The 12755-nt window shown below is 56.2% G+C and overlaps 1 protein-coding gene across 6 annotated transcripts; it reads right to left on the reverse strand.

The window, feature by feature from the left end:
• Positions 1-1746: 1746 nt before the first annotated feature.
• Positions 1747-8872, reverse strand: PEX16 (peroxisomal biogenesis factor 16). 6 transcript variants are annotated; one of them, XM_080619824.1, is made up of 11 exons: positions 8703-8872; positions 8557-8592; positions 8306-8382; positions 6966-7099; positions 6557-6660; positions 5989-6069; positions 5440-5592; positions 5055-5127; positions 4648-4767; positions 4374-4438; positions 1747-3324 (listed from the first exon to the last, which is right to left on the reverse strand). In XM_080619824.1, exons 1-11 carry the CDS (start codon positions 8851-8853, stop codon positions 3266-3268), a joined length of 1053 nt encoding a protein of 350 aa, XP_080475950.1. In that variant the 5' UTR covers positions 8854-8872; the 3' UTR covers positions 1747-3265. The 6 variants fall into 6 exon arrangements, 5 of the variants coding, with proteins under 5 accessions (XP_080475950.1, XP_080475948.1, XP_080475949.1 ...); XM_080619822.1 differs by having other exon boundaries at positions 5055-5592; XR_013957083.1 differs by having other exon boundaries at positions 3257-3324; positions 4581-4767; positions 5055-5592.
• Between the last annotated feature and the right edge of the window lie 3883 nt (positions 8873-12755).

The raw sequence follows: 12755 nt of genomic DNA on the forward strand, positions 1-12755 counted from the left end.
CCAGGGCTGCAGTGTCGTCCCTTCCCCATGTCGTGCATGGACAAGAGCTGCTTTGAGCCTGGAGGAGGAGCAGGCCCGGGGCAGGGCTCTCCAGGGTACAGGGTGCAGCCTCTTTTCATGACTCCCCTTCCTTGGGCTGGGGGGGACGGGAGGGGGGAGGGCTGGACAAATTGTGTTTATTGTACAAAATACTCTTAGTTTATTCTATTGGAGAAGTACCTGCTGGGGGCCCTGCCTGTGAGTGCCAGAGCGTGCTCAGGCCCTTTCCTGCTGCAGGCTGGGGTGACAGCATCTCCTCCTTGTGACCATGGCCCAGCTTCCCGTCACATCCCTCTGGGGTGACTTTTAGTGCAGAGTCAGATTCCTGCAATATGAAGACACAGCAGCTACAGCAAATAAGATCCATAATGCTGGCTTCTGCCGGGGGGACGGGCTTGCCTTGGGCAGGCATCACCTCCCTGCCGTGCCCTGGGGATATAAAGGCTGCTGGGCAGGAATGACAGAGGGAGCCCCACTATCCCCTCTGCCAGAAACAGCACCAGGATGAGCTGAGACAGCTCACCCCTGCCTCTGCCCCCATCCCTCTCTTCTTGTATCCGTGCCCTGGGGGAGAGACAGAAATGCCCCTCTATAGCTCCCTGCAGTAAATACACCCTCAGGAGGGGAGCCTTTCTCTGCCCCTTTCTCCTCTCCCCCTGGCTGCAGGTAGCAGAGGCAGTGGCAGAGCTGGGTGCCTGCCAGACATGGGGCAGGGAAGGGCTACAGCCTGCAGGGAGCCGAGCAAAGCACTGGAAAGGTAGAAGAGCTCTCCCGGTCCCTGCAGCCAGAGAGCTCTGTGCTTCAGCTGGATCTGCTGTGATGGCAACAACTATTAAATATGATGGTTCATGGAGCAGGGCTGCTGTGCTGTTTGTGTCCCACTGCAGTAGGTTTGGGCCCTGGCTTCCTTCCTCTGGGACCCCAAGAGGAGCTAGCTAGAGCTTCTCAGGTTTGAGCTGAGAGCCCTAGTTACCTGAAGGCCAGAAATCATTGTGTGATGATCAGAAGGGATGGCTGGAGGTGACCTGCTCCAGTCCCCTCCCAAAGCAGGGTTTACCCTTACCCTACACCCCACACCTACACTGTCCTGTCCTCGGGCCAGGCTGCAGTGGGCACACTGGCTCACAGATGGGCATCATCGTAGTACTCCTGCAGGTCAAGCTCATCTCTCTTGCTTTTCCCAGCTCTTTGCAGCCACTCCGGCCGCTTCCGTCCCACCTGGGTCCTGAGACGCGGCTGCTTGGGCTTGATGCCATAATCTGCAGGTAGAGTGGAGAGGTTGGGCTCAGCCCCGGGCTGCTCACAGTGCTGGGGACAAGCACCCACGTGGAGGGTGAGTGCAGGGAAAGCGGGATAGGGAGCATGCTGTACCATCCACCAAGCCAAAGTGCTGCTGTGGAAGCTCCAGGAGAGCAGAGAAGTCCTCAGGGACCGAGTAGCTGGCCCTGTGGAGGAAAACCAGGGGTGAGAGCGAGTCGAGACCCTACAGCACTCACCCGCATTGAAATAAGAGCTCCTACGCACCTTTGTCCTGACCCAGCCCAGCCAGGGCTTGAGGGCTTGGTGCTCACGCCAGGAGCCCTGGGGTGCCTCTGCAGGTACCAGGGCAGCAGGGAGGAAGGGAAGGAGGGAAATGCCATCACCTCTCATCCAAGGGCCGCGGGAGGACAGCCCCCAGCAGCAGGGCGAGCAGCAGCAGCCACCACTGCATGGTGCACCCCGACTCTGGCTCTGCAGTGAGGTCACAAAAGAGGCCCCAGGACACCAGCTGGGTTGGCAGGAGACATACCCCCACTCAGGTGTTGCTGCCTACCCTCTCCTGCTACATCAGCTTCTGGTCCTGGGCTGTGTGGTCTTGCCCAGGTTCTGCTCACTGCTCTCCCTGCATGGGTGCACATCCCTCCCGTGCAGTCACAGCCCCAGGGCTGTTTCCCTTTCTATGTCCTTCACCACCACCATGTTCCTCCCTTGCAAACCCTCCAGAAGAAAATCCCTTCATCTCATCTCAGTGCCTCCATGTCCCCAGGAGTGACCCCCTGCAATACCCAAATGAAGGGAGCACAGTTCACTCACCGCTTTTTTACACTGCTGTTACAGGAAAGTGCCAACACAGAGCCCACTGCCGCTGTTGTCACCAACTGGCCCATAGGGAGGGTGTGTGCTATATCCATTATCCCCCTATTTCTGAGGCAAGAAAGCAGTGATCCCTGCAGGCCAGAGTTCCTGGAGAATGATCCATGTAGGAACCATTCCTGTCACCCACTTTTGGCCAAGGCATCTGGCACTCTGCAGCTCTGCACAGTGCCACCAGCTGGCTGCCCTTTCGTCCTGGCCAAGGGAGCATCCACAGCAGCGTGATGCCTCAACTGGCCCTCAGCTAGCAGAGCTGATGCAGAAATGTGGCCATGGCAGCCCAGGCCTCTCTTTGGCCCTGTATTTAGTGTAGAACAGTATTTGCTGAATGAATCTCTTCATTTCTCCTCTTCTCTGCCCTTGGCCAAGCCCATGAGCATTGGCGGACAGCCATCCTGCAAACCCTTTTAGCACACACAGCTAGGTGCTAGGAACACAGCCTTCAAACCGAAGCTCTGTACCCCCAGGGGAAGCCCAGGAAACTGAGGACTGAACCAGGCACCTGGAGTTAGAAAGGCTACTACAGAGGCTTCTAAAGGACAGTGTAACCCAGGGTCCAAAACTACAAAAGCTGCTCTTTCTGAGACAGACCCACACAGAAGGGGATCCCACACAGAGGGAGAGGTCCTTCACCTCAGTTCTTCCCATTCAGTCAGTTTATTGACAGACAAGCCCGCTCCAAGCAGATTGCCCAGGCAGGGCCAACACAAGCAGGCTGCAGGTCAACCTCAGCGCCATGAGGTGGGAGACAGTGCTCTCCAAAAAACCCCTGTGCTGCCTGGCTTTATGATAGCGCAGCTGTACAAAAGGACAAAGATCAAGTGCTTAAAAAAAGAGGTTGTCCCATCACCATCACTGTAGCCACAGAACGGTCCAGAGAAAGAGGTGGCCAGGGTCCCTCCACGCATGTAGTGTCCACCATTCACAGCTAGATCTGTTAAAAATACATACACCCCCCCTCCCCACCCTGCAGAATGGGAGCTTCTCATTGATGGTTTGAAAATCAGACATTATCAACATCCCTCCCAGCCTGCTTGCTCTCCTTAGAAATGTCCAGCCACAATCTTCACAGAGAACAATCATCATCTTCTCATCAGCCCCAGTTATAGAAATAGATTTTCTGCCAAGCAGGCAAGTAATCCATCAGTGGCCCTGAAACAAGAGAGCAGAGGAATCACGCATAGAAAGGCAAGAATTTCAAGCTATATATACAAGCTATATATATATCCTCCCTCTCATTATGATACCAAACAATTATGATCCCAAACCTCCAGATGAACCCAGGAATATAACAGTTACTTTTGTTAAGATGGGAGACAACTTTGGGATGTGGTGGCAGAGATCAGAGCAGCACCAAGCAGGGTGTGAAACACAGCCATGGTGTGGGACACCACTCTCTCAGAGCTGACACATCCAAGACTGAGTGGGAAGGGGGGGTCTACAATGTGTAAGGTGAAAACCTGGATGCAGTGAGTCAGAAGGACACTGCTGTGGCACAGGGAAGACAACTCAGCAATAACAAGCAGGTGCAGACGCAGAAGCAACTGCTGTAGAGTGAAAATGCTTATGTAGTACATGGCTTAATGCAGGCTCCAAAGCCTCTCTGAAAGCACTAAGTGGAAGGAAGCAGCTCCTGAGCTAGCCAGCTTTGTGACCTCCCAAAAGGACGGACAATGCCATGATGCCAGGCTGATCTAACGCCACATCGCTGTCCTGAATCACTCCACAAAAGGTTTCACATCAGCAGTCAAGAGGGGGAGGTGGAATTCTGGCCCATAATAAAGAGATTCTCTGGTGAAGGACTAGAAGATAGACCTGGTTCGGCCCTTTAATTGCCTGGGTCAGTACCTCAAGGCACCCATTTACCCCTCGTGTCTGCACTGCAGACTGGGGATGGATCAAGGGTTCAGAAACAGGGCTGCAAAGCAGGCCTTTGGTGAAGTGCAGAAAGGGAACCCAGAACAGGCCTAGGTGGCAGAGACCAAGCTCTGCAGCCTGGGAGGGCACAGAGAAGTTTACCACTGCGGACAAGTCAGGAAGCAATTCATCCTTTCCTGTTCCAGTCTAAAACAGGGTGCACCTGTGCTAACCATTTGAAGGACTTCCCAATTCCTTCCTCAGGTTGGAAACCAACTGACAAATGTTCTGCCCGATTTTTCTCCACCCAATAGGAGCAGGGATATAACAGTGGGCCCACTTACGCGTGACAAAGCCAACTCCAGGCACATAATCAGCCAGCAGGCGCAGGAGAAGGAGGATCCTGCCCCTAGGAAGGGAAAGAGTATGAACAAATCCAGCAGGATACCTCCTGCCCCAGCTGTTGAATGCACAAACAGCAATGGCAGCTGTTACACAAGGCCTCAGATTAACCTGGTCACAGGCACCCAGACCTCTTCAGATCTACTCACCCTGTCCCCTGACGCTATTTCTGTTAAAAGGGAAATTTTCAGCAAAAGCCCAGCAGGGGCCCCTTACTCTGAGTATTGGTCATAAAAAGGAGATCTCAGCAGGTAATACAGCAGTAGGATGGTTCGTCGCCTCAGCTCCGCTCGCTCTCGCCTGTTCAGGTCTTTCAGATCACTCAGCAAGCTCAGACTGGAAGGAGAAGGGCACAGAGCTAACTCACAGCAACAGCAGTCAGCAAGGAGAAAGTGCATTTCTAAATGCTCTCCCTTCTCAGCTCTATGCAGAGCAGGCTGCATCAGCTCAAAGCAGAGAGCACACTATGTGTTGCAGAAGACACCTAGTGTCAATCTCCGAGCTAAAGACCAGCCCCTGTGTGTATTTCTCTCAGTGGGGCCTGCCCAGGAGTGGAGAACAGGGGAAAGTGTGATGCTCAGCTACCACCAACTTCACCCACAAAGCCTCTTCCTCAGACTGACCTTGAGATGTCCAGGACTGCTGAAAGGAGCCAGGGTTTCCACGATCTCTGGCCCCACACTCCTAAACTCAAGACTAGGAACACACAGTCAAGGAATGGAAAGAACCAGAGACACCTAACAGGAGGCATACAGACAAGCACCCCGTGGGTGCCAGCAAAGCTCTGCTGAGTGCAGAATACACTAAGGCAGTGCTGTGGGCGGGGGCCAGGGAAGGGGCTGGAGGACTCGCACCTACAACTCCAGCAGCTGAGGCAAGCCTTTGAGGTGTAAGAGAAGGCAGGAGTCCTGAGGCCCTGCCGAGACAGAGCAGGGCAGAAAGATTGGAGCCTGGCATGGCAGTGCCCTGCACCAGGGCCTGAACCCGCCCGCAGCCAGGGCAGGATACGGTGGAGCAGAGGACGGGCAACGTAGAGGGATTCTGCGATGGTTTCTTGAAGACCCAGAGGGGTGGGAGGCTGGTTCATCTCCTCTGCTCTTCGGCTCTGCGACTCCTCCCTCTGCTGGGGGGACCCCCAGTGCCGGGACTGCAGGGATGGGGCTGAAACAAGCACATCAGGTCACTAACACAAGTAAAACCTTCCTCCCATGCTTCCCCGCACCACCGCCCTGCTGCTTTCTGCACTGTCAAAGTGTGAAACAGGAATGCTTGAAGAGCTGAGCACAAAGCAAATGCTGTGGCTGACATGCACTCTCACAGCCTTGCCGCTAGAGGGGACACAGCAGGCAAAGGTACTTGCAAGGTCTGTGCTTCCTAAAGCATAATCAAGCTGAAGGGCTGTTTCCCTGTTGCTTTCATATCCCCCCACCCACAGTGACTGACAGGGTATGTCCCAATAGAAGGTTCTGCTCTTTACTGCCCACACCCAGCTCACACATAAAGGGTGCAGAGCAGAAACAGCTCAGGCAAGGACAGAAAACGGGCTCAGCTACTTACTGCTCTGAAGAGAGCGCACAACACGGCTGGAACGCTTGCCAACATAGGTCTGATCCTTTCCTGAGGAGCTGTCTTCCATGTCTGCGGGACAAAAAAGCCACAGGGGTGAGGCTTCAAAGGAAAGTGCCTGACCCCAGAACTGGCAGCACCCTTCCGTACACTGCCAGGCTGAAAGTTTGACCTAGTGCAAACCATACCATGCTGAAGGGGCTAACATTACACATAGGATGAAAATCTAAATCTGCCTGGCATCACCCAGGCCTAGGATCTCCTTCCTCACTGCCAGACCAGGGGACACACAGCTTGACTCACAGTTCAGCCAGTGGCTCACAGTTCCAGCCTTAGACTGTAGCCTCAACCCCCTCCTTCCTGACTGTAGGCCAACCCTGTCACTATGCTAATTCGTGCTCTGCAGAGGGTGGAAAGTTCAGTGTAGCTCAGCCTTGTGTACTGAAGTCTTACAGCTCCCTGTGCCACCTAAACTGCTGCTTTGATGAGTAATTCCCAGCAGGACAAGACATGTGGCCCAGCGAGGCACCAAGCCAATGATGGAGCTCCGAGGGCTCACCTTGGTGGTGGAGAGGCTGCTGCTCTCTGTTCAGCGGCACGATGGGAGGAGACATCTGGATGCCACCTTTGTACCACAGCAGGAGCAGGAGGCGAAGGATGGCTCTGTGAGCAGACACGTGGAAGCCTTCAATACCAGGCTACGGAGGTGGGTTCCTGGTGCGCTGGGAAGGTGGCTTCCACAGAAGAGGGAAACACTCAGGTCTGCTCAGGGCAACTGGCAAGGTGAGAGGGGGAAATGTCCCCTTCTGTGGCACAGTACCCACCAAACTGTGGGGCTCCAAACTGCCCCAGCCTCAGGGACTGGCAGCTCAGTCCTGCTTGGACTTTTTCCAGGGGTACTGCTGAGACCCCTCCAGATCCCCTTTCCGAGCACATGCTGCCCCTTCCCCTCCGACCGCAGCACTTACTTAGCCAGCTGGATGAGGACAATGATGGTCCACCGGCCCATCTCCCCCCACACCCTGGCTGTCCCCATCTCTGCAAAGACCTCCACGCATTCTAGCACACTCAGCCAGGTCAGCAGCTTCTGCTGGGGCAGCGACTGCAAAACACAGAGGGGAGGAGGGGGACAGGATGCAGGTTCTGCAGGGGAGTTTAAACAGGGCAGAAGTACAGCCCAGTCTGGTGGGAACCTCAGAAATAAGCACAGGATGGGCTTGGAAGTCACAACCCCAGAAACAAAAAGTGATGCCCCACTGCAGCCAGTCTATGCACAAGCTCAAGACACTACAGTATCACACAGAGCCACTACCCCAGAAATAGGGAAAACATCACAGTTGCATCTTGGATTGCCTTCTATCCCAGGTGGGACAGCAGGACTGCCTCCTGGGTTGTGGCACTGTGCCCAAACTGCACAGCAAAACTTTCCTCCTCCTTGTCCCAGAGCTGGATTACACAATGAACCTCCTTTCTTGTTAGAGTTGATGAGGGTGTATGGTCACTATAGGGAAGGGGATGCGAAGTCACACTACAGTGAATGCCTGCTGAATACAGCACCAGTCTAGACTCCAGGCAGGAACCACAAGTCAGCGGACGCTTTTCCAGTCTGGGTCTCTGCTTCCCACACAAGAACTTGCTGGTGCCATCAACCCCAGGACTAACTCATTGAAAAGCACCAATAAAAGCAAGACAGCTGAACTTCACATCAGCCTTTCACAACCGGGGAAGCAAATCTTCCACATTGCTGTTTGTTACATGCCTGTCAGTCCAGCCAAAGACCTGCCTCCACCCAAACCCACACAGCAGGCGGGCCTGCAACACAAGAGGCCTGTCTGGGAAAAAATGCCCTCCTCCTCATGCCCCCAAAGGGTCTCACAAGTGCTGGGAGCCAGCCTGGAGCTTTTGCAAGAGAGACACAGAAGCAAGGTGCTTACATTTGGCTTGCTCAATAGCATATGGAAAAGAAAAGTCTATGGGATGGAATCAGAGCTTCAGTGCTCCAGAGCCACTGCTCTGGCACAGTGACAGTTATGTGGCAACACCTTTGCCCAGCTCAAGTTCTGACCTCAAACAAACCCAGCAAAGTTCCCAGTGCAAGTCAGGGACTGATTTTGTGGTCCAGGGAGTGTTCTGGCCACTTCTCCAAGCCAGGAGCTTGGGCAGGGCGTTCAGATGTTGCCTCCGGCCTCTACATACCTGACAGCAGAGAGGCCACAGCAAAACCTGTTAATTTCTACAGACACTCCCTGAGATCCTCTGCAAGGAAGAAAGCATGTGGCCCAAATCCTCCCGCACACTGCAGCCTTACCACGGGCAAGCTCTGCTGCAGCTCCTTTCGGATAATCCAGTCGTTTAAGAGCACCAGGAGGTTGGAGGCAGAGTACACTAGAAAGCGAAGAAAGGTACACCACAGTTATGGGAAGCACGGAACACAAACCAGCCGGGCACTACTGCCTCTTCCCTGCGGGGTGGGACGAGAGCAGAAGAGCAGCGAGATGCGCAGAGCCTGCGGGAGGAACACAGGACAAAACACGGGGCCGGGAATCGGCTGCCACCTACCCAGCTCCGACAGCGCGTGTGAGTCCGAGAAGCGACCTGCGAAGGGACGACAGCGGCTACCAGCCGGCTCCCGGCCCCAGTGCCCCGCAGCCCGGGGGCAGGTGCCTCAGCCCCGGCCCAGCCCCGACCCTCGCCCCATCCCGCACCTGGCAGCAGGTAGGACAGGCCCCGCACGGTGCCCTCCAGCTGCGCCGTGGCGGCCGGGTGCCGCCGCACGTACTCCTGGTAGCGCTGGCACAGCAGGCGCAGCCGCCACACCGGGCCGCGGCCCCCGACCAGCTGCGCTGCCGCCGCCATGCCTCCCTCCGCACCGCGCTTCCGGACACCGCCACCGCGCCTGCGCAACAGACCCGCCCCAGTCAAGCGAAGACAGCGAGCCAGGCGCAGCGGCCGAGCGCCGAGCGGCCGATGGGCCGGTTTAAAGGAGCCGGAGCGGCCGCCGCCGGGCAGGTACGTGTGGGGCTGTGAGGCACCGGTCCCCGTGAGGAGCCTGTGTAGGGCCGGGCTCTGCGCTGTGCGGCGGGGCCGTGGTACCGCAGGGTGCGGAGTCAGCTCTGGGGGCCCCGGAGGGACGCGTGGCTCGGGCGCTGCAGCGGGGCGGGGGTCGGTCCGTGCCCGGGGCCGCCGCTCCGTGGGTCTGGGAGCCGGTAACGCCGTGCCCGGGGTGTCAGCGCCGGCGGTGCGGTGAGTGCTGGGTGCCCCGTGGGGGTCGGGGGTGGTGGGCTCGGAGGGGGGTCTGATGGGTATGGGGGGTCCCGCTCGGGTGGCCCCGGCACCGTGTGCCTGCACCTTCATGTCGGGAAGCGTCCGGTGGGACGGAGCGGGCAGCGCAGTACCGCTGTTGAGCAGGCGGAACGCTCCGTGCTCGCTGGGAGTGAGGGTGGGAAAGGGGGAACTGCTCTCGGGGCCGCAAGCTGCGGGCAGGGAATGGGGAAGGATCGGGGAGGAACGCGGGGCTGACAATGTCGCGTTCGTCTTCCGTCGTGTGTGTGTGTGTGTGTCCCTGCCCGAAACCTGGGGCTGGAGGAGGCTTCGGAGGGCAGGGAAAGGAAAGGAAGGAAGGAGGGAGCGCTGAAGGAGGAGCAGGGAGGCAGCCAGGACCGTGCTGTCAGTGCTTCCCGGCTCTTTCCCGGAGCCCAGCCTCACTCACTCTGTTCTTTACAGCATTTAAGCACTACCCCTCGTTTTCCAGGCGGGGGGCAGAGGTGTGTGACCTGCCTGGGTACAGCCTGGTGCGAGTGAGGGCTCAGACCTGTGTTCAGGCCATCCCTTCCTCCTCCCTGCCGTGCCGAGTGATGCTGGGCTGCATGGATTCCATCCAGCTCTGCCTTCCTGCTCACCCAGGGAGAGTTATCCTGGTGCCCTCCCTGCCTTGCACTGCTGCCCTGAGCTGGGCCTGGCCCTCGGCACACCTTGCAGTGCAAAGATCATCAGCGGTTGGTGCACATGAACACAGCTCTGTGCCTCCCTGCCGCACCTTTAAGGGTAAGGAAGGTGTTTTGTGGCCTCTCACAGAGCACAAAAAGGAGCTCTGCCAAGCTGCCCCTCCTTCCTCCTGTCCAGTTACCTCCACACAATAGACACAGTGTGTGCCTGCAGCTTCCTCGGCAAGAATTACAGTTGCATGGGCAGGCACTTTATCCTTTCTGATCTCTCCTCTCCTCTTCTCCCTCCTTCCCCCGAGGGTTTGTTTTCCAGCAGGCTGAGTTCAACAAGGGCACGAGATACTGCTGGCAAACAGTCTGGTGCTAAACAAACCTTTCTAGTCAGAATCACATGGATTGCACCCAACTTTCCATTCACACGCAGCGCTACCTGTGGGCTCCTCTGAATGTCACAGAGGCAGAGCTGCTAGTGGAAGTACCGGCGTGGGTGAGATAGCACCTGAAGCCTGTGGCAGAGGTGTGAGCTGGCTGGCGATAGGTGTGCACTGACAGTGACTCTAGGGGCATATCCAGTGCAGACTGCTGGAGCTGCTCTCCTTCAAGGAGGAGCTCCGGCTCTGGCAGACAGCAATCTGAGAGCCGGCCGCCTAGGAGCCTGCCAAAGACACCTTGTCTTCAGCCAGAGGTGAAGCTTGATGCACAAAGTCCTTGGGCTGCTCTCAGCAGCAGAGGCAGATAGTGCAGTTCTGGCCCTGAGTGAGAAGCTTCTTGGCCAATGTTGCCTCTTCATCCCTTGCCCACAGCTTCCCTCCTACCCATTGTTTGCCCTGTTCCCCTTTCTGCACATCTCCCTCCCACAGTGGGTGAGTTTGGAGGACAGTTTGAGTAGCATCAAGCTGCCTTTTTATGGTAAATAGGCTGTGAGGGAGCACTGTAGGAAGGGTGGTGTCTCAGAGCAGCAGTGAGCCCATGAGACAGAGCAAGACTTAAATCGCCTTGGCTCATGGTGCCAGCATTGGGAGGGCAGGAGGTGAAAGGCTGGGATGAGGGGCTAGTTTCTGTCTCCACTGTACCCAGAAACATCTCCGAGCAGCTCTTTTATTAGCCCTTACTGTTACTCTGGGTGCCAAGGGCTCGTGCTTACTGGAAATCCACTGGCTGTAACTGAGGCCAAATAGTTCCTGTGCTCTGATGACGAGGGGTGCAGGCTCAGCACTAATGTAGGAAAAAGAAGCAAACCAAAAAAAGCAATCACTGTGCCAGCCCATCACTGGGTACAGTGCTTCAGTCCAACTTGCTTGGCTGCCAGCGTCTCGCTCTTAGCTGAGATCTGCGAGATCATGCTGTTCCTGGGGAGCCTGATTCCAGGCAAAGCACTGCTGTGGGTCTGAGGCAGCTCACCCTAAGGAAGCCTTGCTCCAAACATGCCTTGCAGGGTGCTGGCGTAGGTGAGGATGTGTTAGAGCGGGGTGGGATGTAGAAGAATAGATTCACTATAACTGATGCTTCGATCTGTGTTGGGAGGTTGGTACCTGTGGGGAAAGTGGATGTTCTTTCCAACCATGTTTCGCTGCTGTCCTTCCACTGCTGGAGGAAGCAGCCTGCAGTGTGAGGTGAGGGATGTGGATCTTTCCAGCTGTGGTTGGAAGGGAGCAGTCCTGGTGTAGGATGCGATGGCCTTTCTGGCCCTGTCTCCTTGGGGTATCCCTTCCTGCTCTGTTCAGCTCCCACACCACGCTGTGGCCATCAATTTTCTTGCTTCTGGATGAGCTCAGGCAATACTTTGGGATAAATCGTGACTCACTCCAGATAACCTGTAGACAAGGCATATCCAGGGAGTATTTTAGTCCCTGACACATGAGCCCTGCCTAGAATGGAAGGCCTGAATCATTCACGGTGCTGGAGGCCAGCACCTTTCAGGAGAGCTCCAAATCTCTGTCCAAATGAGGAGACAAGGGCAATGCAGGCCCCGTGCATGGCATTGCTGGTGGTGGCAGCTTGTGCCTCTGACCTCCGACAGCCCTCCCGGGGCCTGGAAAGGCAGCAGCTGGCTGCGGATGTTGGTGGGGTAGTCCTTGAGTTCCTGAAGTGTTGCTGACAGGTCTATTGCTTGAAGCGGTAGCCTGAGGGGAAGGGAAACCCAGGTCAAACCAGGTTAAGGGGCCTTTTAATGCCTATTTTGACTTGGAGAGGTTTTGTTGCTGTTCGCTGTCAGGGTGCCCCTGCCCTTCCCAACTTAGCTGAGACTTGGCATCTCAGGAGAGAGACTGGTTTTGGCTTCCCAGGAGGAACAACACACCTGGCAATGTGTGCAGAGCCCTGCTGCGGGATGGTGACCGCCTCCTGCCTCCCAATGCCTTTTCCAGAAAGCCATGTAGAGCCCCAGGCTGTTACTTGGATAACTCCCTTCCCTGATTCATCAGCAATGTGCCGTCTCTCCTGTAACGTCCCAAATCTGCCTGTGCTAAAGGCTGAGAGGGAGAGGCCGTATCTTTTAATAACCATGTGATGCACTTGGAAAAAACTTCTGGACATGCGGTTCTCTGGTGGCTTAAGTCAATGGAAACACTCCAAGGGAGAGATGCAGCTTGGCCCTGAAGGAGAAGCAACTGCTTTGGGGTGAGGGAGGCAACTGCTTGTGGGTTCTCATCTCACCTTGGCTTCTCTGACCCTGCCTGGAGAAGGCAGCAGACACAGATCGGTTCCACCACGACGCAGGTCTTGCAGGTCCCATGTGTGTCAATAGCTGCTGGTGGCTCATACTCACTGGGTATTGAGCCAGTGAAGGTGAGCTCTTTACCGTGGAGGTGATGC

The sequence above is a fragment of the Psittacula echo genome, assembly GCF_963264785.1.
Source record: "Psittacula echo genome assembly, chromosome: 5".
Classification (NCBI taxonomy): domain Eukaryota; kingdom Metazoa; phylum Chordata; class Aves; order Psittaciformes; family Psittacidae; genus Psittacula; species Psittacula echo.